The 24249-nt window shown below is 45.5% G+C and overlaps 2 protein-coding genes across 15 annotated transcripts in view; one reads left to right on the plus strand and one right to left on the minus strand.

Moving 5' to 3' along the window:
* TPX2 (TPX2 microtubule nucleation factor) overlaps positions 1–2779 on the minus strand; it is a 60946-nt gene extending 58167 nt beyond the window's left edge. For 4 of the 9 annotated variants that reach the window (XM_027069808.2, XM_027069811.2, XM_015084193.3 and 1 more), the window contains exon 1: positions 2641–2747. The gene's annotated coding sequence lies outside the window, so the exon portion shown is untranslated. Of the gene's footprint in view, positions 1–2347; positions 2556–2640 lie in introns of those variants that run through there. The other 5 variants (XM_053200109.1, XM_015084194.3, XM_053200110.1 and 2 more) reach the window with 4 other exon arrangements.
* Positions 2780–13985: 11206 nt separating this feature from the next.
* BCL2L1 (BCL2 like 1) overlaps positions 13986–24249 on the plus strand; it is a 50676-nt gene continuing 40412 nt past the window's right edge. The window contains exons 1-2 of one of the 6 annotated variants that reach the window (XM_027069804.2): positions 13986–14106; positions 15652–16345. In XM_027069804.2, the coding sequence (XP_026925605.1) occupies positions 15782–16345 (564 nt within the window). In that variant the 5' untranslated portion in view covers positions 13986–14106; positions 15652–15781. Of the gene's footprint in view, positions 14221–14404; positions 15352–15651; positions 16346–24249 lie in introns of those variants that run through there. The other 5 variants (XM_027069806.2, XM_015084188.3, XM_027069805.2 and 2 more) reach the window with 5 other exon arrangements.

Genomic DNA, 24249 nt, shown 5'->3' on the forward strand with positions numbered 1-24249 from the left:
CTCTGTAGTAAAGATGGTTAACAGAGAATAGGAAGGGGCTGCATAACACCAGAGATAGCCAGCCACTCTCCAAACCAAAGAGTGCTTCTGAGAGCTAAGTTCTAAATAGCATAAATCTACCCCAAATGCCAAACTTCTTAATTTGTCATTTCAGCTTAAATTTTAGTATACATTTGCCGTCTTCTGGTGTCTTTGACATTATATATTCCCACTTTAAAACTACCTTTCCAAATCTTTCAATTTAGGAACACTGACACCAAGGAGTAATAGAGTACATTTCTATTCAAACCTCAGGACAAATAGTAGGCACACTTATAATAAGTAAGCACACTTATAAAGTAGGCACTTATAAGTAGGCACACTTATAAAAAAACTTTTACTACCTTTTTCTATTTAAATGAGTAGATATAGTATTTTTTATATATTTCCAAAGTAAGCTCCTTTCTCACTAATCTTTAATTGCTCCCCAATCAAGTTTCTCTGTGCAAACAAACCCAGAACCCCTCCCAGTTATCTATACTTTTTGCACCAAGTACCTTAAAACCTCTGAGCTCTATGTCTGTCTCAAATACAGATCTATTTACAGAACTGAATGGGCTGTTCAGTCTCCCTGTAGTCAATTAATTCTGTTTCCTAACTTTACTCATTGCAAAGACAATTCAGTTTGCCAAAGGGCATTTAGGTCTCTCCTCTTCCTTCCTTCACCAGCAATTCAAAAAGGATTAGGGAAAAGACCCAGGAGAGGCTGAAAGGAAAAAATATATAGGGGACATAGAAGAACTCATCATCTCCTGGCACCTAAACAAAAAATGAAGGACTTTCTCACCTAATCCTGTCTCCCGGAGAAGCTTAATTGCAAATGTAGGATAAGTCAACTTTATTAACCTTGGAACACACAGACTTAAGCATCACTTAAATAATTTTAAAATTTAAACAAATTGACCGACCTAGCTGAAGTCATCCAGTTTTTCATATGTGCAGTTGTGTAGTCAATTTAGATAATGCCCTCTTGCCTATCCAATACAGCAGATATTAAGTGGGCAACTTCTGTGCACCAAGACTGTTCTAGTTCTTGTCTAACCACACTCTGCTTACCAAGAGCCAGTTTGTGTCCCCTCTGCTTCACAAAGACACGCCTTGCTTGTCTTAAGCCTCACTGATCTCCCTCACCTCTACATTGCCAGGGCGCCTACAATACATAACACTAGAGGACTCCAATTCGGTCGTGTCTTGTTCAGATTGTCACTTGTCAATCTGAATCAGTCCTTTGTCCTCAAACATACCAGAAAACTCACGAGAACATCATACATCTGAATACCCATAGTATCTAATACCAATCTGAGCGCACAGTACACCCTCAAAAAGTCAATTAATTAGCTAAGTGAGCTGGGAGCAACAATAACTTTTATCCCGAGAGTGGCAACTTAATGCTGAGCTAACACACCACACCAACAGTGTTACTCCAAAACAACCAAGGCTGATCTAGGGGTGGCTGGACAGGGGTTATGATATGATACGCTGACGACACAACAGAAGAATATCCTTATCATAGTAGTAAATAATTCAAATTCTGACATCCGATGAGTGAGACAAATACAAAGAAAGGTCATAGGATGTCAAGACAAGGTAAAACGGAATGAACCTGGGAGTACATAAAGCAATGACCTCAGAGCAAGATCAGGAGAGCGATGGACGCTGTCTGGTCCTAAGCAAGACTGATTGGGGAAAGTCCTGGGTACTTAACTACTAGAAAACTGTATGTGAGACAAAGAAACCATACATCAAAAAAAAGGGGGGGGGTGCTTTTTATAGTCTGGCTCACACTTTTCCTTTCCTCTCCAACCTAGAAACGTTCTAGGATAGAAAATTAGAAAGGAAAGAATACCTAGTTATTCGTTACAAAGAGGGAGGGCTAAGCAGATACAGATAAAACAGGATGAATTTTAAACCCCAAACAGAAAGACAACTCCAACTGCAATTAACCTGTCCCGCAATTCTCACACCATATCTATTACCTTTCTTTCTTACACAATAGTTTTTAAATGCAGTTGCCTGTGCCGACATCAGTTTTCCTCCACCGAAGCCACACTCCTTGAGGGCGGGGCTACTGTTGCACCCATTTCTTGAAATCTGGGCCTGTTTCCTCCTCTATAAAGTGGGGGTTACGAAGAGCGCCTGCTTCATCGGCTTGGTGCGAAAATTGAACGAGAAAACGCACGCAGAGTGCTCACTCCAGCGAATGCTTATTTCATCCCTTCGTGGTAACAATGGTCGTTACCGTTATTAGCCTACAACCTCCCACCAACCCTCCTTCCCCCTATTTCCCACGGCCGGCCTCCGTCTCTACCTCGAGACGCAGCCCGCCAGCCTCGGTCCGGCCACACTTCACGGGAAAATCCTGTCACCAAGAAAGCGGTGGTCCGAAGTCTAGCTCCCTCTCGGCCCGGCCAAGACGGAGCCCACACACACACACCACCGCCGCCGCCTGTGAAGCCCGGGCCAAGACGCTCGGGCCGCACTACGGGCTTAGAGGCGAGCGACCTCCAGCCGTTCGAGAACCAGGTAGAGCAGCAGACAGCAGCAGAGAAAGCAGCCCCGCACCCCTAGCTGCTCCCCGTTTCTCCCCAAGGCTCCCCTCACCTCAGCTCTGACAACCGAGCATCCGGAACACCCGCCGCGGGCCTCATTCAGTACCGTTGAAAATTTGAACCCAGGCTCTCTAGTCGAATGCACCAATCAGAGTGCCAGGAATGGGCAGTCTTAGCCTCCCGATTGGCCCCGCAGTGCGCCGGGACGCCGGAAGTCATGATGAGGGACAAGCAAACAACCGGCCCGCGAGCCTCCTGGGAAATGTAGTCTCAAGCAACTGCGCGAGCCCCCGTGGAACAACTCTAATAAGGAAATTACTACAAAGCCCAGAGCGCTCGACTACAAATTATTCGGGAGAGGTGGTACCGACTGAGGAGATGAGGAGTCGCTTCAGGTAACAGAACGGCGCGCACCTGGACCTCCCCAAAACTTTAACCGAAGAAAAATATTTATTATTCTCCCTATAGTGGTGTATGGTGCCTTGCATGTTCATAGAAATTCTCTTCGTTCTAACATAGAGTCCCCTGTGTACAACACAGACGCGCCCTCAGCTTCTCTGCCAAGGAGAGGAGTCTCTCAAAGTCTTCATTAGTCCAGGCCCTGACATTACTGGCTTAAACTCGCCGTTTATGATTGCTTGGTCCTTCCCTTTTAATTCCATTTACGTCCCTTGCTTTGTCATCCTGGTATTATAAAAGAGAAAACAAAGGCTCAGGGAAGTTGAGTGAATGTGTCTAAAATCAATAAATGGAGGAGGTGGAATTTGAATTAAGGACATCTGGTCCTAAAGATCATCAATAATCAGTTAGAAAATAATAGCAGCGAAAAGGGGGGAAGATCGCTGTAATAAAAACTACAGCATTTAAGAAAAGATACCTAAGACCTTTATCTGAAAATTAAAACCTGTAAAGCTTGGTTGAATAACTATAAAAATAAGTAAAAAATTTTATACTTTGTTAGTGGGTGGGGAGGTCCAATATTGTAAAGCTTTAATTTTCCATATGAAGGGTTCAAGGCAATTCCGATGAAATTTCCAATATAAAACGTTTTGTCATGGAACTTGCCAAGCTGATTCTAAAATTCATATTGAATAGGGGCACCAGGGTGGCCCAGTCGGTTAAGCATCTGACTTCGGCTCAGGTCATGATCTCACAGTTTGTGCGTTTGAGCCCCGCGTCTGGCTCTGTGCTGACAGCTCAGAGCCTGGAGCCTGCTTTGGATTCTGTGTCTCCCTCTCTCTCTGTTCCTCCCCTGCTCGTGCTTCATCTCCCTCTGTCTCTCAATAATAAATAAACATTAAAAAAAATTTTAATTCTGCTTGACAAAAGGAAAACAAACAAGAAAGACTGAGTGAAATATTTCCAACACATAGTACAAAGAATTAGAACCGAATATATAAATAAAAAAATCTCCTATGAATCAGTGAGAAAAGGACCAAAATTCAACAGGAAAAAAAAAAAAATGAGGAAGATGGGCAGTTCTTAGAAGAAGAAACAAAATTGGCCATTAAAGATAATGCAAAGGGACACTCCCTCTGTTTGGTAGATGGGATGCTGCCAGATTCATGAACCCCTTAATAAAGCCAGTTGGACCTTCAAATTAAAAAAGAAAAGAAAAGACATGCAAAGTTGGTTGGCCTCAACTAGTAATACTGAAATTTAAAATAAATTTAAATTTAATTTAAGCAAGAAGGTACCATTTTTCACCCATATCAAACATGTATGCCCTGTGACCTAGGACTTCTATTTCTAGGTTTAGTTCCAAGAGATATTCATCTACTTTCACATAGAGGTACAGAGGCACGGTTACTACAGCATGAATTGAGCACCTACCATGTGTCAGTCACTGTACTAAATGTGAGGATAGAGTAGTGAAAAGACAGACAAAATCTCTGTCCTTGGGAACCTGACATTCCACTAGAGAAGATAGACTCTAAACAAGGTAAATAAATGATGTAGTATATTAGGAGGTGGTAAATGCAAAATCATTTGCTCTCCAGGCCCCAAGGGGCAGATAACAATGACAGGAGGAAGGCAGGGGCTGGACAGAGACAAAGGAAGGACAGGGTCTGCCTACACTGTGGCCTCCCACTTTCAGCAGACACATCAATCACCCAGCTACTAGGGACCTGCAGGGCCATGGAGTAGCCAGGCCCAGGCTGGGGTGGAGGTAAAGGGAGCTCGCTTTACATTAGGAGAGCAGGGGCAGCAGACCTGTGCTGGGTCCAGGGCGTACTAGACAGAAGGTGCTCAGTAGGTGAGTGAGTGAATGGGCAGTGCCTCGGGCCAGGATGTGTGTGAGAACTTCCCAAGTCGTTCCAAGGGGTGAGCCTGACCCAAGGGATTCATCTCCTGTCATTCCTTCTGCATTGATGACATTCTAGACGGAGTCTCAAGTTCCCATTCTTCATGAATGGCAGACCGTGAGGTCTGAAATCACCAAAGCAGCATTTTAGAGCTGAAAGGGCAGACACATCTGGTCCAGTCTACCCACAAGTTCACCATCACTGTTTTGGCCTCCATGTGAAGGAGTGTTGTAATTTTAAGTAGGGTAGTTCAGGGACATTTGGACAAAGACTTGCAGAAGGTGAAGAGTGAGCCATCCAGATAGCTGAAGGAAGAGCATAGCAGACGTGTTTTAGAAATAGCTAGGAAGTCAGGGTGGCTGAATCAACTGGACAAGGAGGAGAATGTCAGGAGATATTCTAGCAGACCAACTGGGCTACTGTGAAGACTTTGATCTTTACTCTAAATGAGGTGGGAGGCCTGGGAGGGTTTTGAGCATTGGTTAGCTCTCTGCTTTTAATGGGATAATTCTGGCTACTGTGCTGAAAACAGAGGGAAGGAGAACAGGAATGGAAAAAGGGAAATCAATTAGTAGGCTACTGCATTGTAGTTGTGAGAAATTGGAAAGCACCTAAATGTCCGTAAGTAGGAAGGCATTTTAATGAACTGGGTATAACATGGGCTACTAAGCATCAGTTCAAAAAGAGTTCGATTGATCCGGACTGACAGGGAAGTATTTTTGAGACACATTTTTGGTTAAAAAACAAATTGCTGATTGATATGAATTCATTCTGAAGCCATTATGGTTTTGTTACATTTATTTTTTTAAGTAAACTCTATCCCCAACGTGGAGCTTCAATTCATTACCCAAGATCAAGAGTCGCATGTTCCACAGACTGAGCCGGCCAGGCCCCCCTGAAACCATTATGTTTTTTAAAAATATGCAAATACAGAGAACAAACTAGGGGTTGTTAGAGGGGAGGTAGGTGGGGGGGGATGGGTTAAATGGGTGATGGGCATTAAGGAGGGCATTTGTTGGGAGGAGCACTGGGTATTCTATATAAGTGATGAATCACTGGGTTTTACTCCTGAAACCAATACTACATTGTATGTTAATTAACTTGAATTTGAATTAAAAAAGTATGCAAAACAATGCTGTACTTTTTCTGTGGGTGTGTATAAATAATGACATCTAGCACTTACCTGGCACTTACCATATACCAGGCACTGTTTGAAGTACTTTATACTTATTAACTTATTTCATCCTAATAATAACTCTGTGAGGTAGGTAATGTCCTCATTTTCGCCTTATAGATTGAGGAAATTGAGGCTCAGAGAGGGTAGACAGCTTCTCTAAGGTCACACGATTTGAATGTGACAGGCCAGAATTTGAACACAAGAAGTCCAACTCCAGAGGCCAAACCCTTAACCATTGCCCTACATTGCCTCTTCTAAACACAGATGTATGGGCCGCCTGGGTGGCTCAGTTGGTTGGGCATCTAACTATAGCTCAGGTCATAATCTTGCAGTTTGTGAGTTTGAGCCCCACATAGGACTCTCTGCTGTTAGCACAGAGCCTACTTTGGGTCCTCTGTCCCCACCTCTCTGCCCCTCCCCTGCTTGCCCCCCCTCAAAAATAAATAAAAATTTAAAAAATTAAACACAGATGTATATATGACAGAAAGGTATGAAAGAATTCACAACAAACTGACAAATGTGGGAACTTCAGAGGGAAGGAATTAAACTGGATTGTGGACAGAAAGGATAGATAATGTGGGTTTTATCTTTGCTTTAGAAAAGAATGTGGCCATGTATTATTTGTGTGATTTGAATTTATTGTTTTTTATAATGGAAGTATGGTAGGGGACAGAAGTCTGCGAAGGAGAGAGGAGGAGGAGGAGCCAGTGGGGTGGAAAGTCACTCAGACTCTTCAAACTCTTATTTTTTGAAAGTGAGAGAGAAGAAAAGAACCAACTTCTACCCTTGCCCCTCCCAAATCTGCTCCTTCATTCTGTGCCATGAGATGTCAGTCCCTCCGACATCTAACCAGTGGTCACCAAACCAAAAATCTGTACTTGCCTTCCAGCTTGATGGAGTCCTCCTACTTCGTGGAGAATAGACACCAGCCAGTCATTGGCTATGGGTGGTGACTAACTCTCAAATACCTCCAGGCAGAGTGGCTACAGTCACCCAAGAACACTTGCCTAGAGAAAGTTGCAAGTGTGAGCCATTGGTGACGGCCATCCAAAGGATCCCTGAGAAGGGGGCACCACTCTGTCTTCCATAGCTCCCATCCACCCAAGCAAAGGGAGCTCTACAGGTGTTTCCTGGTCTTTTTCTTCATGGCTGATGTGTAATTCCTCTTGGGGAAGGATTACAGAGATTTTAGGAATCTGTGATTAAAAACAACAGACTATAGGAAACAACCCAAATGTCCACCAACTGATGAATGGATCCATAAGGGGTGGTAAATCCATGCAAAGGAGTAGTATTTTTTAAACAAAATCAATTGTACTGATACATACTACAACACAGATGAACTTGAAACATACAAGTAAAAGGAGCCAGACTCAAAAGGACAAATCGGTATGACTCCATTTATAAGAAATTTCCTGAAGAAGCAAATCCATAAAGACAGAAGGTAGATTGATGGTTGCTAGTCCTGGGGGTGGGAGGGAGGGAATGACCGCTGATGCAAGGGTTTCTTTTCAATAAGCTCATGTAAAATCGGTGGTAGCCAGGCTCAAGTGGGGCCTTTGTCTTTTGGGAAGAGGAAAGAGAGAGAACCCCTTGAAATTCCATCCTCTTCATTTGTAGTGGCCACTGGCTTGGTCCGCAGGCCAGATACTTCAGTATGTGAGATCTTTTCTGTTTAAATAGGTTTTTAAATTACAAAAAAAAAAAAAAAAAATGCTTATGACAGAGTGGAAGGTATATATAAGGTGCTGTACATCCATGACTTCACTCAATCTTTGCAACAACCTTGCCAGGTAGGTGCAATTATATCCAATTTCCAGATGGAAAAAACAGAGGCTCAAGAGAGGTGACATGAACGGCCCAAGGCCACATACCAGAGTTAAGATTTGCAGTGAGATCCATCTGGGTTCATAAACATACATGAAGTAAAAGTGAAAAAGCCCTATGCCTCTTACCACACCCCATCACCAATCCCTCTCCCTCAGTTAAAAAATTAGTGTTAAAAGATGAGTATGTATCTTTCAGAGATCTTTTCATAAATATAGCAAATCCTCATATCTATATCCTTACATACTTATATTTATGTACTTTTATATTTTTATATGTTTATTTTAATTTCTCATTTTAAAAGTAATGCTTTCTTACTTGTAATATATTTCCTTCCAGTCTTTTTTTTAGTCTAGTTTTTTAAGATTTTGTTAAAAAATTTAGTTATTCTGAGAGAGAAACAGAGCATGCAAGCAGGGGAGGGGCAGAGAGAGAGAGAGGGAGAGAATCCCAGCACACAGCTTGAAGCAGGGTTCTATCTCACAAACCATGAGATCATGACCTGAGCAGAAATCAAGAGTCAAACACTTAACTGACTGAGCCACCCAGATGCCCCATCCTTCCAGTATTTTTAAAATTGATTGTATGAGATATGGAGTAGGTACAAATACATGTATGTATAAAAAATGAGGCAAAAAATTCTGAATATATATGTACAATTCAATTGAATAAGAACATTTCCATTATCTTTCAAACTTTGAATTGTATCTGATTCCCCAGTTCATCCTGAGCCCACCCCTGTTAATGTGCAATAGCTATCTTGAATTTTGTGATTATTCCTTTACATTTTTTAATAATTTTACCACATAGGTATATATCCCTGTATTAGTTATCTATAGCTACAGTGCAGCTTAAAATTACAAATACTATCTTTATACAGTTTCTTAGGGTCAGAAATTCAGCTTAACAGAGTGGTTCTGGCTCAGGGTCTCAGATGAGGTTGTAGTAAAGCTGTTGGCTATAATCACCTGGAGGCTGGGGCAGGAGGAGTTTCACATGACTGTTGGCAGAAGGTTTCAGTTCCTCACCACACATGGGCCTCTCTGTACGGCTGCTCACAACATGGCAGCTGGTTACCCCCAGAGTGCGTGATGAGAGAAAGAGATAACCTAGTCTTGGAAGTGACATACCATCACCTCAGCCATTTGCCATCAGTAACATAGAACAGCTCTGATATATTGTGGGAGGGGACTACACAAGGACGTGAATACCAGGAGGGAGGGATCTTTGGGGGCCATCTTGGATGAGGCTGGCTACCACAAATCCTCCGTAGAATGTAGATTAGTTTTTCCTGTTTTCAAACTATGTATAAATGGAATCATACTTCATTATTCTCTTACAATTTTTTTCATGCAACATGTTTCTAAGATTCTTTCATGCTGTATGTAACTAAATCCACTTATTTTCTGATTGTATCATATTACTGTGTATAAATATACTACTATTTGTTAAACCATTTTGCTATAATGGACACTTGAGTAGTTCCAAATTTATGCCATTATAAGTAGTACTGCTATAAATATTCTTTTAAATTTTTTTTTTTAATTATCTCTACACCCAACGTGGGGCTCAAACTCACGACCCTGTGATTGAGTCACATGCTCCTCTAACTGAGCCAGCCAGGTATTCCAGATGCTATGAATATTCTTATACTTGAATCAGTACATGTGCAAGGGTTATTTTAGAGCACATATCAAAGAATAGAATTGCTGGGCATCATCAATTCTACTAGGTAGTAATCCATTTTTTTCCCCCAAATTGTTCCATATTCTTGGAACCACACTTGATTTTATTGGATTTTCTCATTTTTGCCAGTCTGGTGGGTGTGAAATGGTGTCTCACTGAGGTCTTAGTTTTCATTTTCCTTGATAACTAGTGAGGTTGAGCATCTTTTCAGATTTACTGACCACTCTGTTCCATTTCTCTTTCGCATCTGTGTAAGGATTTTGTCTTTATCACATTGATTTTCTAGCCTTTCTCCTATGCATGGTATTTAGAGATGAGATTGTATCACATATCTAATTTTGTGTATTTTAAAAAAGTTTTTTTTAATGTTTTATTTATTTTTGAGATAGAGAGGGCACAACCAGGGGAGGGACAGAGAGAGAAGGGGACAGAAGATCTGAAGCAGACTCTGTGCTGAGAGCAGCAAGCCCCATGCGGGGCTCAAACTCACAAACTGCAAGATCATGACCTGAGCTGAAGTTGGATGTTCAACTGACTGAGCCATCCAAGAGCCCCTAATTTTGTATACTTTTCACTTAACATTACACCACAAGCATTACCTCATCATCTAAATCTCAGCAAACATGTTTTTAAAAACATGTTTTCCAGGGAGCCTTGATGGCTTAGTGGCTTAAGTGTCTGACTTTGGCTCAGGTTATGATCTCATAGTTTGTGGGTTCAAGCCCTGTGTGCAGCTGTGTGCCGACAGCTCTGAGCCTGAAGCCTGCTAAGGGTTCTGTGTCTCCCTCTCTCTCTGCCCCTCCCCTGTTCGCACTCTGTTTTTCTCTCTCTCTCAAAAATAAATAAACATTTAAAAAATTAAAAAATTAATTAAAAAAACAGTGTTTTCCAATTAAAACAATGTAGTCATGTTAGATAACACAGAAAAGTATTTAAAAAAAAAGAGAATCACCCATAATTTGACTACTCAACAATAACTACCTTTCGAACTCTGGTATAATTCCTTCTACTACATCTTGCATGTAACATATATTTTTATAAATCACAATTTTTGTAATTTTTAAGTGTTATGTTTGGAGCCTTTTCCCATTATATTAAATATACCTCAGTTAACAATCTTAATGTGGGAATTTAACCCATGCAAACCGTCACCCTATTTATTGCCCTTCTTAGTTTTAATGTTTCTTTCTGGTGTTATAAATAACCTTGCACAAACATCTCTGTGGATAAATCTTTGGATGCATTTCACTTCTTAAATTCAATTCCAATCAAAGATCATTTCTCAATGATCTTCCCAGACTGGTGTTTAAGGCTTTTGGTAAATATTGCAAAATTCCCTTCCCAAAAGGCTCTATCCATCTTTCCAAAATATAAATCTCTTCACGTCCTTTCCTGGCTGGCTCCTCCGGTGTCTATGCAGTGTCCTGAACACGCATTTACACATTTACATTCAGTCTCTGCTACCACCACTCCCTTCTCAGCCATCCCAATTTATTTCTAGAACACACCATTGACTCTCAGGTTAGACCTCCATGCCTTTGCTCAGGCAGTGCCTGCTGCCTAAAATGCTCCTTACCTCCCTTCTCTTCCAGGCAAAATCCTTTTCTCCTTTTAAGGACCAGTTCAATAAAGCCCATGTCTCTGGGCTGGGTTGATCTGCCCTCTGCTGGACCCCCAAAGCACATCATAGACTTCCATGATGATAATTTTCATATTGACACTGGAGGTTTCAAAAAGGAAAGCAGATCACATCTTGCCCCAGTTTAAAACTCTCCCATTGAACACAATAGAAAGTTCAGAAATTGGCCCCATACACTTGGGAATGTAGATTATGATAATACAGACGTATCAAATGAGTTGGGAAAAGATGATAGTCATGGGGTAACTGGGTATTATTTGGGAAAAAAAAATTGTGGATTCCTGCCTCACAGCCTATATACCAAAGTGACTTTATGATGGCACAGGATTGAAATATAAAATATGAAGCCAAGTAAAAGCTAGATGAGTACAGAGAATTTTTTTTCTAATATTGAATTGAAGAAAGTCTTCCTAAGAATGACAGAACCTGGAAGCCACAAAGGAAAAGACTGATACATTAAAATACATATGAAGTAAAAGTTTGTCCATGGTAATAAATAAACTGGAAAAATATTTACAGCTTAGATGTAGAAAAAAAGGATAAAAATTCCTATAAATCAATGAGACAAAGCTCAATGGAAAGACCAACTGAAAAAAAGGGCAAATGAAATGAATAGAGAATTCACCACAACAAACTCCCCCCAGAAGAAGACTCATCAATACGAAAAACTGCTCGACTTCACTCTTGGTGAAAAAATAAAAAGAAGAAAGAAAAATAAAAGTGCCTCTTCGTTTTTATCTATCTCAGTGGCAACACACTGCAGTTCAGGATGTGAGGACAAGGCACTCTCATATTTCACTGACAGGAGAGGACAAACTGGTACAACTGATGGGAGAGGACTTTGCCAATATCCATTATAACAAAACAAAAACAAGTTCGTGTACTCACTTACTGGCATTCTACTTCCAGGAATGTACCTAACATAAACTCCCACATACGCAAAATAACGAATGGATGAGTTATAGTATTGTTTGTAATAAGAAAGGAATGGAAACTACCCAAATGTACCCAAAGAGAATATTAGGCAAGTAAATTAAGGCAGGTATTTATATAAAGTTGTGTGTTAATTTTAAAAATTGAGGCAGGGGCGCCTGGGTGGCTCAGTCGGTTAAGCGGCTGACTTCGGCTCAGGTCATGATCTCGCGGTCCGTGAGTTCGAGCCCCCCGTCGGGCTCTGTGCTGACAGCTGGGAGCCTGGAGCCCGTTTCAGATTCTGTGTCTCCCTCTCTCTGACCCTCCCCTGTTCATGCTCTGTCTCTCCCTGCCTCAAAAATAAATAAAATGTTAAATTTTTTTTTTTTTAATCGAGGCAGACCAAAAATGTAGAGCTCAGCCAGAAGAGCAAGATGTAGAAGTGTCTATAGCAAGCTAGCATTTGTGTAAAAAATCTGTACACATAATTTGTTTGTGAATACAGTGACCATCTCTGAAAGACTACAGAAGAAAGTGATTGATGTGGGGGTAACTGTGGATTGGAAAGCAGACGTGGGAAGAGGACTTACTTTTCTCATTCTATGCTCTCTGTATATTTTTATTTTTTAAAAGGAGTTTTTTTAGTTTATTTATTTATTTTGAGAGAGAGAGAGGGAGGGGCAGTGAGAGAGAGAGAGAGAGAGACAGAGGGAGAGAGAGAGAATCCCAAGCAGGCTCTGCGCTGTCAGCGCCGAGCCTGATGTGGGGCTTGATCCCACAAACCATGAGGTCATGACCTGAGCCGAAATGAAGAGTTGGTTGCTTAACCAACTCAGCCACCCAGGAGCCCTTGGTATATTTCTAATCTTCAGTGTTCCCGTATACCTATTTTTAATTAATTAATTTAACATAAAACACCTCTCAATGTTTAGACTCAAGTCTAACTCACTTCTATGGTCAACTTTCCAACCTCCTGCCATGCCACATTTCCCCTCCCTCAACTTGCTTCTCCAGTTTCTGAAACATGTCAACATCTTCCTGTTCTGAAGAACATTCTGCATTAAGCTGTTCCCTCTACCGAGGTTGCTGTTCTCTAGTTTCTCACCATGGGTCAGCATTTTCTTATATTTTAAGTCTTGGGTTCTAGGTCTCTTTTCCAAGAGGCCACCCTTGGCCATCCCACATAAGCAATTGTTGAACAAATCCCTCTCTCACTGGGCTGGCAGGGCAGGGTTTACATCTCTGGGTACCCAGTCTAAAGCAGCACACTCCCTTCACTCTATGACAATAACCTGATTTACTTCTTTCATAGCACTAGTCACTATTTGAAATTTCCTTGTTTGTGTATTTTCTTAGTTGTTTACTGTCTCCAGCTCAAGGGTTTAAGTCTTCATGAAAGCGGGGATCATGTCTTGTCTTGTTTCTATCTTCAGCAACCCAAATGATAAACATTTGTTGAATACATTTATGCAGCATATACTATGGACCACACACTGTGCTACAGATTTTACAAACAACAACTCTTTCAATCCTCACAATAACTCAGTGAGGGAGGTTGTGTTTTCACCTATTTTACAGTTAAGGAAATTGAGGCACAGAGCAGTTGAATAACTTCCCCAGCTGACAGAGTTGGAATCCCAGACACAACGTTCTTAGTTATAACGCGACGCTTTTTAGATATATAAACACAGATAGAGGACACTGACTAAATGAACGCACCGAAATGTGAATATAAACGTTGACTTTTTGGGTTTTTTTTTTTTTGCGTCTCCATATTCCCCAGATCTGCCGCAAGGGGGCGCTCCCTCCCAGGTCTTGACGCCAGTCCTCAAGGCGCGCACTCCCTTTGCGTCTCGGGCTCGCGCGCGCTGCCGCGGCACCGGAAGTGACTGAGCTTGCAAGTTCCCCCGGTCTCTTCAGGGGAAACTGAGGCCGGCTCGTTCGGAAGAGACAGCACGAGCCGTCAGCCAGGTAGGCCGGCCCGGGTCCGCAGCGCGGAACTTGGCTACGAAGAGCCCCCGCGTCTGGAAACTACCTGGCGGATGAAGGGGGGACGTGGCCCCCCACGGCTCGCGGGGCTCGCAGGTGAGAGCACCGCCTCCCCTGTGCGTGGCAGGCGCTGCGCCCAATGGGAGCCCTCGCCGTCCCGCTTCCGTGCCGACTGGACTTACTGATTGGCTACGCCGGGGCGGACCGCCGGGGGCGAGACCCCTCCTTCTTGAAAGGGCTAGGGGGCGCCCCTGAGGGAGAGCGGTTGCCTGGCAACGGGGCGGTGGCCCGGCGGGTACCCGGCCTAGCGCGCGGGAGAAGCCACCAGGCCGCAGCCCACCCGCCCCGGGCTCCGGAGACGTGCAGCCCCCGGCCCCCAAGGCCTCCCGGGGGCGCCAGGAAGCCACCTTGGGCCTGTCCTCAGGAAAACGTGGTCTCAGCTGGGCGGGGGGTGGGGGGGAGACGTTCGAGCAGGCCTCAGGCCCTCTCCCTGACCTGAGGAGAGGCCCGGAGCCTCACCCTCACCCCCTCTTTGTGCAGGGCGCCGGCGGCCATTGTGTCCGTGCGGGGAATGGAGGACCCGGCAATCCCCCACCACCGCCGCTACGTCCAGGGCCTTTGGGGAATTCAAAGAAAATCGGCGGTGTTTCTGGGGGGTCCCCGGCCGTCAGCCTCCCGGAAAGGCCCGGGGATGGCCTTTCCGAAGTCAGACCGCAGATCCGAGGCAGTTTCCCCCTCCTTCTGTCCCTTCTCGAAACCTTGAACCCCATTGAGAAGTACCTTCAGGGTTTCGGAAGCCTTACCCCGGGCTGGTACTTAAATAGAAACGACAACAACAACAAAAAACCTAAACCCCACACCAGCCACCTCCGGGAGAGTTCTCCTGGCTCCCAGTAGGAGGCGGAGAGCCAAGGGGCGTGCAAGAGCGAGGGGGCTGGGCTCTCGGGTGGCAGGAGGCCGCTGCCGAGTGGCCGCCCTCGATCCGGGCGATGGAGGAGGAAGCAAGCGAGGGGGCCGGTTCCTGAGCTTCGTAATTCCTGTATCGCCTTCTGGGCTCCCAGCCTGCCGGGTCGCATGATCCCTCCGGCCAGAGCTCCTTTTTTTGCCAGCCGCCGTGAGGCCGGCTGAGTTGCCGGCATCCCGGCTGCCACCTTTTCTCCCGACCTATGTTACAAAAGATCTTCCGGGGGTTGCACCTGCCTGCGGTCGCCTGAGACGGATTTGAATGTAGGTGGTGCGGGGGTGGGGATGGGGGGCAGACTGCCCGTGCGGGTGACTTTCTGAGGAAGGCATTTCGGAGAAAAAGGGGTGGCTGGAGTAAAAAAAAAAAAAAAAAAAAAAAAAAAAAGCCTGTGTGATGATTCAGAAAGAGCCCACTGGTGCTTTCAATTTGACTTCATTGAAGTCTCCTGGAAGCTAGACCCAGACCTTCCTAAGAGCCACAAAGAAACCAGTTCTGGTACCTCCAGGGGGAATGGGATATTGTAGGGTAAATGGCATGCATATTAATTTTTTTTTTTCCTGAAGCTCTTTCTCTTCCATCAGAACCTTATCTTGGCTTTGGATCTCAGAAGAGAACCACCAAGCAGAGACCAGACTCAGTGAGTGAGCAGGTGTTTTGGACAATGGACTGGTCGAGCCCATCCCTATTATAAAAATGTCTCAGAGCAACCGGGAGCTGGTGGTTGACTTTCTCTCCTACAAGCTTTCCCAGAAAGGATACAGCTGGAGTCAGTTTAGTGATGTGGAAGAGAACAGAACTGAGGCCCCAGAAGGGACTGAATCAGAGATGGAGACCCCCAGTGCCATCAATGGCAACCCATCCTGGCACTTGGCGGACAGCCCTGCGGTGAATGGAGCCACTGGCCACAGCAGCAGCTTGGATGCCCGGGAGGTGATCCCCATGGCAGCGGTGAAGCAGGCGCTGAGGGAGGCCGGGGATGAGTTTGAACTGAGGTACCGGCGGGCATTCAGCGACCTGACATCCCAGCTTCACATCACCCCAGGGACAGCATATCAGAGCTTTGAGCAGGTAGTGAACGAACTCTTCCGGGATGGGGTGAACTGGGGTCGCATTGTGGCCTTTTTCTCCTTCGGTGGGGCACTGTGCGTGGAAAGCGTAGACAAGGAGATGCAGGTATTGGTGAGTCGGATCGCAACTTGGATGGCCACTTACCTGAACGACCACCTAGAGCCTTGGATCCAGGAGAACGGCGGCTGGGTAAGGACCACGCCCCTTGTGTGTCCCTTTCTCTTGGCTTCTGGTCAGAGAGATCCCTAACAGCCTCTCCCCTGCTTCTCCATGCTGTTGTGCCGGGTGATTATTGGAGGTATTGTTTGTTAAGGAGATGTGACCGGCCTCCTTGCACCACAAGAGGTTAGCTGTTCTCAAATACAGATGACCTAGATCTTGAAGGACCAGGCAGCTTTCATTCCGGTCACCCTCACGGCCCTGCTCTTTCATACTTGTGTTCCAGTTTCCCAGCGGAAGAAAACAGCCTGTGTGTTTATTTGGCCCCAAATCTTTGCGAGTGAGAAGTGAGTCCAGTCAGTGCTCCCCTCACCACAGAAAGGGCTGCTGAGTGTAATGCCTGTGAGCCCCTCCATTCTTACTCCCCCCGGGATGTCAGTCCTGTCCTGGGCTTCCCTCCCACAACTCAAGTTCCCCTTTATTTCAGAGTTTGCATACATGTTCCTCTCCTCTCAGAACAGGGCACGGCCAGGCAGAAGTTCCCACTGGCTTGGATGGCTGAGGATGGTTAGATTCTAGGGCAATGTAAGCTGTGCCAGTGGGCTGGCCGTGTTTGCGCTGCTCCCCTATGTTCCTTTGCTCCCAAGTGTGTAACTTTCTGCATGGCTGGCCTGTTTGCCGAGCTCTTGCTGTGTCACGCATTAAGCCCGGGGACTTTGCACCTCGCTGCCTGGGGTCGGTTGGGGAGCTCCAGCTGTTCTGCCTGTTGCTTTCCGGCCAGGGCCCTGGGGCCTCTTCATGGAGCACTGTGTGCTGGCAAAGCAAGAACCCGGTCTTTGGGACATTGAGATTCAGTGACAGACTTCGGGAACAGACTGACCTAAGGCTTGAGTGCCAGCCCGGTCACTTAACCAGCTGTGTGACCTTGGACACACAGCCTCGGTTTCTTCCACTAAAAAAACGTGGCAAGCCCTCTTTGCCTTGTAGGATATTGTAAATCTTGGAGCTAATGTGCGCAGTGACTGGCACCAGCAAGTTTCCATAGTAGTAGTTGTTACTGGTTCCAGACACACTTTCTAGGCCCAGGAGTCATGCCTCATTCCTTTCTTAGGGAGGAAGAATTCTCTTGCCCATCACCAAATTAGGAGGAGACAGTGATGAGAGGTTCTTTACCAATGGTCATTATAGGCAGTTTTTGCTCTTCCACAGTGAGATGGGTCCTAATTTCCTTGCTTCTGTCCCTGCGTAGGGGAGGTGCAGGGCTTATGAGAGGTATTTGGTCCTCTCAGAATACCCAGAAAATTGAGCAGGCTTTGGGAAATAAGTCATCTATTGAAGGAGCTGAGGTGGAAGGGGCCTTGCACCGGGGACTCTGGAATGTCAAGAATGCAAATTATCCATAGGCTGGGCCTAGGGCGTGGCACTTCAGTTTACCTCTGAGCAAGAGACCTCCTAGTTTGCCCTGGAACCCTTCCCCCGTCTTATTTCCCATTTCTTTGCAACTTCATTAACTCTTCCTGCTGCTAGTTCTTGTAAAATACAAAGGGGTCAAGTCAGTAGAGGTCAGATGACTGGGGTGGGGTTGGGGAGGTAAAGGTGGAGAGCTCTCCAGCTAAGGCCGACCAGACTTGAAAGCCATTCTGTAAATGAACTCCCTGGGGGGATAAATGATTAAATAGTTCCTGTTGGTTTGTGTGATGACCTCGCCGTTCCCTCCTGCTTTGATTCTCTTTGGGGGCAAATATTTGTTCAGCTGATTCCAGGAGGGATGGGATTCCAGCGCTTTAGACACACCCTCTGAGGTATCTCCTAGTAGACTTGGGCCTTATGCCCACCTTGCCCAACTATTGTCTTTGGCCAGTGGTGCTAATACCAGGTGGGTTGTTGCCAGCTATTAACAAAAGACAGTCTGGGAGAGGAGCCTGTTCCGTCGGCCAGCCTCTGCAGAGGGCTACGTGGATCAGAGAATTGCCAGTCACCCAGTATTGTACGTAGAAAGAGGTTTTAGACACAGCAGCATAGGGTGAGTTCATCAGATCGCCCCTGGATTGAAATTCCATCTTCTGTCTCTTTGCTCAAGGATTTTCAGAGCCCGTTAGACAACATACCATATGTTACTTCCTCTTGGTGAACAGAGGGGTTGTGTGCAGAAGAGCAAGTTATGTCAGCACCATTTCTCGGCACACATGCTCCCTGAGGCCAGGACATAAAGAACATTTGGCTGGGGATCCTTTGGATAGAGGCTACCCACCCACCCTGTTTGAGCTGCACAGACTGGCTGCTGCAGTGGCATCTCAAAACCTTCCTGGAGGCTGTGGTGGATCCACGAGTGTAGGACTTCTGGGCCATTACCACCTTGGGGTATGCTCTAAATTTAGCATCCCTACCGGAAAGGGGAAGGAAATGAACCTTTATGGAGTACATCTTATGTATGAGGCATTGTGTTGGGTCTTTTATTTACGCAACCAAAATTTATTGAGCATCTACCATGAGGCAGGCACTGTGCTGGCCATAAGCTGCACGTGGTATCTTCCCTCGTGGAAATGACATGCTATTTCATAGAACCCACACAATAACTTTCTAAGGTAGGGGGGTTTATTCCCAGTTGACGTGTGAAACTCCTGATAGCTAAATGACTGGCTCCAGGTATCCCTCAACCAGTTAAGTGACTGAGTGAGAGTTTATACCTAGGTCAGCTTGACTCCAAAGCTTGAAGTCTTTTCCATCCCATATCAGGTTGTCCTGGGAGTAACAAAGTGACCCAGACATGCTGGCACAGAAAGCCAGAGATGCAGTAAGGCCAAACAAAACATGCCTGTGGAGGTACTCACTCTGGTCTGTGATGCTGGCATTGTGCAGGTAGAACAGTGCCTTTGTTGGCCATAGCAGGTCCCAGGTAGTCTGATTCTGGCACTGGTAAAACTCAAGTGGGCATTAAAGGTTTTGCCTAGCCAGAGTGACCTTCTTGTTAGTTTTTTCATTGTTAAACCCTCTCAGGCTTAGATAAGAATCACGTGCATGTGGGGAGAAGGTGGCCTGCTTCAGATCTGTCTACTTAATTGTGGGTGGGTTCCAAGGACTGGAATTTCAGTCACAGCCACACCACGGCCTTACTGGAGTCACATGGCAAGATGCTGAACCTGTTTGTCTCTGTTGTCCATCCATCTCTCTCACCTGTAAAATAGAATAATGATAGCCACCTGCCATAGCTTGACTCTAGTAAAGGATCTAGAACAAAAGCCCTTCCTCGGCTTTAATTGTAGGGTGGAAGAAGCACTCTTTAATGAGTGGGCTCTCTTCCTCAGAAAACTGAACTTTGGCCTCAGAGTTTCTCAAGAAACAAAGCCAGCTCCTGAGATAATCATCTAGATTGGAATATGATGTGACCTTCTCTGTAGGAACAGAGTGTTTCTAAGGGGCTTTCAATGGGAATGTGGACAGCTTTAGGGTGAGGACCCAGGTAGACTAGGCCATTTTGGGATCGCTGTGCCTGGGAAACCCCTAAGCCTGATGGAAATACCATTGCTGAGAGCAATGAACAGTGTGTGGGGAGAGGAAGCGTAATTTGGCCTTTCCCAGGTTGCATGGCTCTGTGGTCTTCTAGTTTCTATAGGTTTCTTCTTGCCTATTCTGGCTTCTTTGGCATGGGTATATGCTTAGCTGAAGCACCTCAGTGACCTTTGCAGATCTCAGCAGCTGTTGGCAGTTCTGCGGTTTTCTTGGGGAAACCCCATTAGAAACCCCAAACGTGGAAATTTTTAGTAATCTCATTCAGGTCCCAAAGTGAGGTAGAAATGTCTCAGGGACTCCACCTCAAAACACCCAGTTCTCCTGGATGTACATTTGACATTGCTTTTAAAATTCTGTCACCATCACAGAATTTTCCAGACTTCCTGAGACTAATTTCCCCAGTGTGGCCCCATGGAGCCCTTCAGCCTCTGCTAGAAAATTACCCAGGTGTTTTTTCAGGGGGTCTTGACAGAACCCAGAAGATTTTCTTTTCTTTTGTGTGGACAATCACCACATTTGTTTGGGCTGCAGGAAGCAGCGGTTGTCAGCTGTCCTTTCCCCAGCAGGTATCTGTCCTGAGACCGATGGACTTCAGCAATTTTGAGTACCGACAGCCTTCCATCATGGGGCTTTCTTTCAGCAACCATGGTCTTGTCTGGGTTTAGCCTGGATAGATTTAGGGGTAATTCCCAGTGAGCTGCTCTTCGACAGAAGCATAATCTCCTACTACCTTAATTAGCAGGGCCCTGTCCCCACCCCCAACCTCCAACCTAATTCCACAGAGTCCTCCCTCGGGACTCCCTCTTTTTTCTTTGAAGGAGTCACTCTGCTCCTGGAGCCACTTCTCTTCTGTCCCTATAGCCGACAGTCTGTCTTCCCCGTTCCCAGTTGGCAGACCTGAGTCAGACAATCCCACTGGGTCTTTTTGTTTAGCCTGGGGAAGAGAAGACTCAGGAGAATATGATCACCAGTTTCAAATATCTGGGAAGAGAGCCTAAGCCTTTTTTTATTGGTAAAATACCCAGCAGAACTCGAATAAATGAGAGAAAAAAACAGTGGTAGTATTAAATGAGTGTAAAGAAGACATTTCTAACACGATCATATCTCTGCCAGATTTAGGGGTTTTCCTGAAGGTCAAGCTGCATCTTGCCCAGAGGTCTTGGGCATAGCAGGCACCTAATGAAAGAGATGCCCACTAAATTTCTGAAGAAACACAGCTATCAAACCAGAAACCAGAATAATAGTAATGGAAACTCCTTTACCTGATGGTTCAGTCATTGATTCAAACAGTGTTTATTGAGCTTCTATGCACAGGCTGTCCTAGGTACTAGGGGTACTGCCTTAAGTAAAATGAAGTTTTGCCCTTGTGATGCTCACATTCTAGTGGGGAGAGACGGACAACAAACATGTAGTTATGCGTATATAACATATCAAGTGAGAGTAAGCGCTGTGAAGAAAATAAAGCAGGTTGAAGTATAGGGCATGCCTAGCAAGGGAGGTGGGGCTGCAGTTTTAAGAGTGGTTAGGGAAGGCCTCACCAAAAAGTAGTATTTGAGCCCAAACCTGAAGAATGTTGCAGGAGAAGAACTAGCAAGAGGGAGAGTGGTTGGGACTGAAGGGGGAGAGGTGGCCAAAAGCCAGATTGCACAGGGCATTACAGGCCACGATGAGGACTTGGCTGTGGTTGAATGAGTGAGAGACCAGAAAAAAGTTTGGGGCATGGGTAAAGTGATCTGAATTCTGCAAGGGCTGCAGCCAGGAACCCTGTGATGAGGTTGGTGCAACTGCCAGGTTAGAAAGAATAGTGGTTTGGATCAGGAGACGGAAGTGGGAGTTGTAAGAAGGGACTAAGAGCATATGGCCAAGCTTGCACATGGCATGTTGATGGAGGCCACATTTTTTAACCACTAGGAGGTCATGAAATCAAGGCTAAATAAGCTAGATGTTCTTCAGCGTAGTTCTGTCCAAATGTGGTATCCTGAATGGTTCTCCTCCATTCTAGCAATATTTCTGTTTGAAATGTTGTCTGGGCCTAGGTCCTAGCTCACCCACATCTAGCTGTGTGACCTTGGGCAAGCTTCTTGAATTCTCTGAACCTTGGGGCAGATGATATCTGCTTCATCAGGTCATGACAAAGAGCTTATGAGGCATGCCCAAGATGTGTAGAGCCTGGCACATGTTGTTAGCATAATTCCTATCATTTTTACCCCAGAACTCAAGTCAGAAACCTATTCAGCATGCATTCACCTTTTTTGGGCTCCATGCCCCTCCAGCACATCCTCAGGGCAGGGTCCTAGCAGTGTTTTTGTCATGGCAGGAGTCCATGGTGTTTCTGTGCTGTGGTGGTATAAGCACTGGTCATAGAGTCAGGATCCTTGTTCTGTCATTCTGCTCTGACTCACTGTCTTACCTTGGCCAACTCACTTCACCCCCAGGCTCCAGTTTCCCCCAAATCTGTAGGACAGAGGGTTGAAGTGGACAGTCTAGGTAGGAATCTGGTTGTCATTGGCCTTAAGCCTTGTGGCCAATTCCACCATTAAGGCATATTAATTACATTTGAGGATGGCTCTTTCCTATAACAGCTACAGCACTTGAGCTATAAAAATTAAGTAATTCCAGTGTCAATACAGGGTACTTTCTCACTGACCCCACAGTGATAATATTCTACATTTATGTAGCACTTTGCAACTTCCAAAGCGCTTTCATATCCACCTTGCCTTTTTGATGCATATAGCCATGCTGCAGGGTGAGCCGGAGGGAAATCAGGCTGAGAGAGGTGAAATGGCTTGCCCAAGGTTACACATCGGGAGGAAGAGGCAGGGTTTGGATTTGTGGATCACTTGACCACCTACTTGCTGTGTGACTGTGGACAAGTCTTTTAACTTGTAAATAGCCACAATAATAGTGCCTTGTTCTGAAGACTCAGTGAGTTAATCTACTTCTTAATGTTCTCAGAGTAGTGACTATCAGTATCAGCAGCAAACAGCAGCCACATCCTAGGGCTCCTTCTGGCTTCCCGTTTATTACATATTGATTTTTGCAAATAGTGTTTTTGCAGAAAGAAACTGCCTCTGGGACCTTCTGGTACTTGGTTTCATCCCTGATGAGACTCTCAGGCCAAGCTGGAGCCTTACAGCTAGCTCCAAGCTACAAGGCTTTTTGGGCAGACTCCAGAGCTCCCCTCGGAACTAGAGGTTTTTCTCTCGCTCTTCAGGAAATGCCATTGCAGTGACTTCCATGGACTGCTTCCTGTCCCAGCCCTGCAACCGATTCCTGCTGGTGAGAGTGTAGAAACTGGAAAGTAATGTCCCTAAAGACTCCCCCCTCCCCACAAACTACTTTTTTTGGACGTGTCCCTCCCTTTCCTCTTGTCAGTTACTTTCTTTGCTCCCTCCCCCTTCACCCTTCACCTAGCTTCTCTCCCCAGCCCTTGGTCAACCCTTTAAGATTTGAAAATGCATTTCCAGTTAGTTCTGTCAGAACAGTTCTGTTCTGGGGGCCGGCCAGAACTCCATCTCTCTCCCAGGCTCCATCACTCAGTAGCAGTTTCAGTCTGGGACTCCCCCTAGAGGGACATTAAGCCTGTCACTTGCAGTGCCTTGTGTCATCCATTAACCCTGAGTTTCCCCTGAGGTCCCTACCCCCCCACCCGCTCCATCCCCCTGCACAGGATGGAGACTCCTAAGAGAGATCTTAGAGGTTTGGCACATATAAATCCTGCCTCTTGGAGACTGATGACGGAGGATGGAGTGAAGTGGAGTCAGCCCCTCCCCCCTTCACCTTTCAAGAGGAAGCTAGAAGGTTGAAAACCTTGTTGGACAATCATCTGAGGAATGGGAGCTAGCTTGGGAGGGGATTGGAACGCACTCAACTATGCCTCAGATCCTTTGTTCCGCTCTTGAAAGGGAAACATTCCCCTCCCTCCTCCCTGGCCACACACACGTGCCTTTGTTCCCCCTGGTCAGGCCAGGCGGAGCCAGGAACACAGTGTCCCTTCCAAGGAGCCTGACTTGTCTCCCCAGAGGCTGGCTTCCTGGTCAGCAGGATTGAGATTTTTGCTCAGGAACCCCCCCCCCCCGCCCCACCCCCCAGCCTCCTGTCCTTTCCATGGAAGAGTCTTTCTCTCAGCAGCTGAAAACTTGACTACAGAGCTGTCCAGGGACTTCCCTGGAATTATTCCATGGGATGCCCACATCCCAGGATTAAACAGTCCCTCCCTCTTATTCCACTTGGTGATTAATAGTATTGTTAACATTACTATTAATAGCACCTAACATTTATCAAGTGCTTACTCTATGCCAGGCATTGTTCGGAGTGCTTTATATGTATTTATTTATTCCATTCGTCTAGCTGCACTTTGAAGTTGGTACTGTTATTAACCCCATTTTACAAGTGAGGAAACTGAGGTACAGAGAAGTTAAGCA

The sequence above is a fragment of the Acinonyx jubatus genome, chromosome A3 (assembly GCF_027475565.1).
Source record: "Acinonyx jubatus isolate Ajub_Pintada_27869175 chromosome A3, VMU_Ajub_asm_v1.0, whole genome shotgun sequence".
Taxonomy (NCBI): Eukaryota; Metazoa; Chordata; class Mammalia; order Carnivora; family Felidae; genus Acinonyx; species Acinonyx jubatus.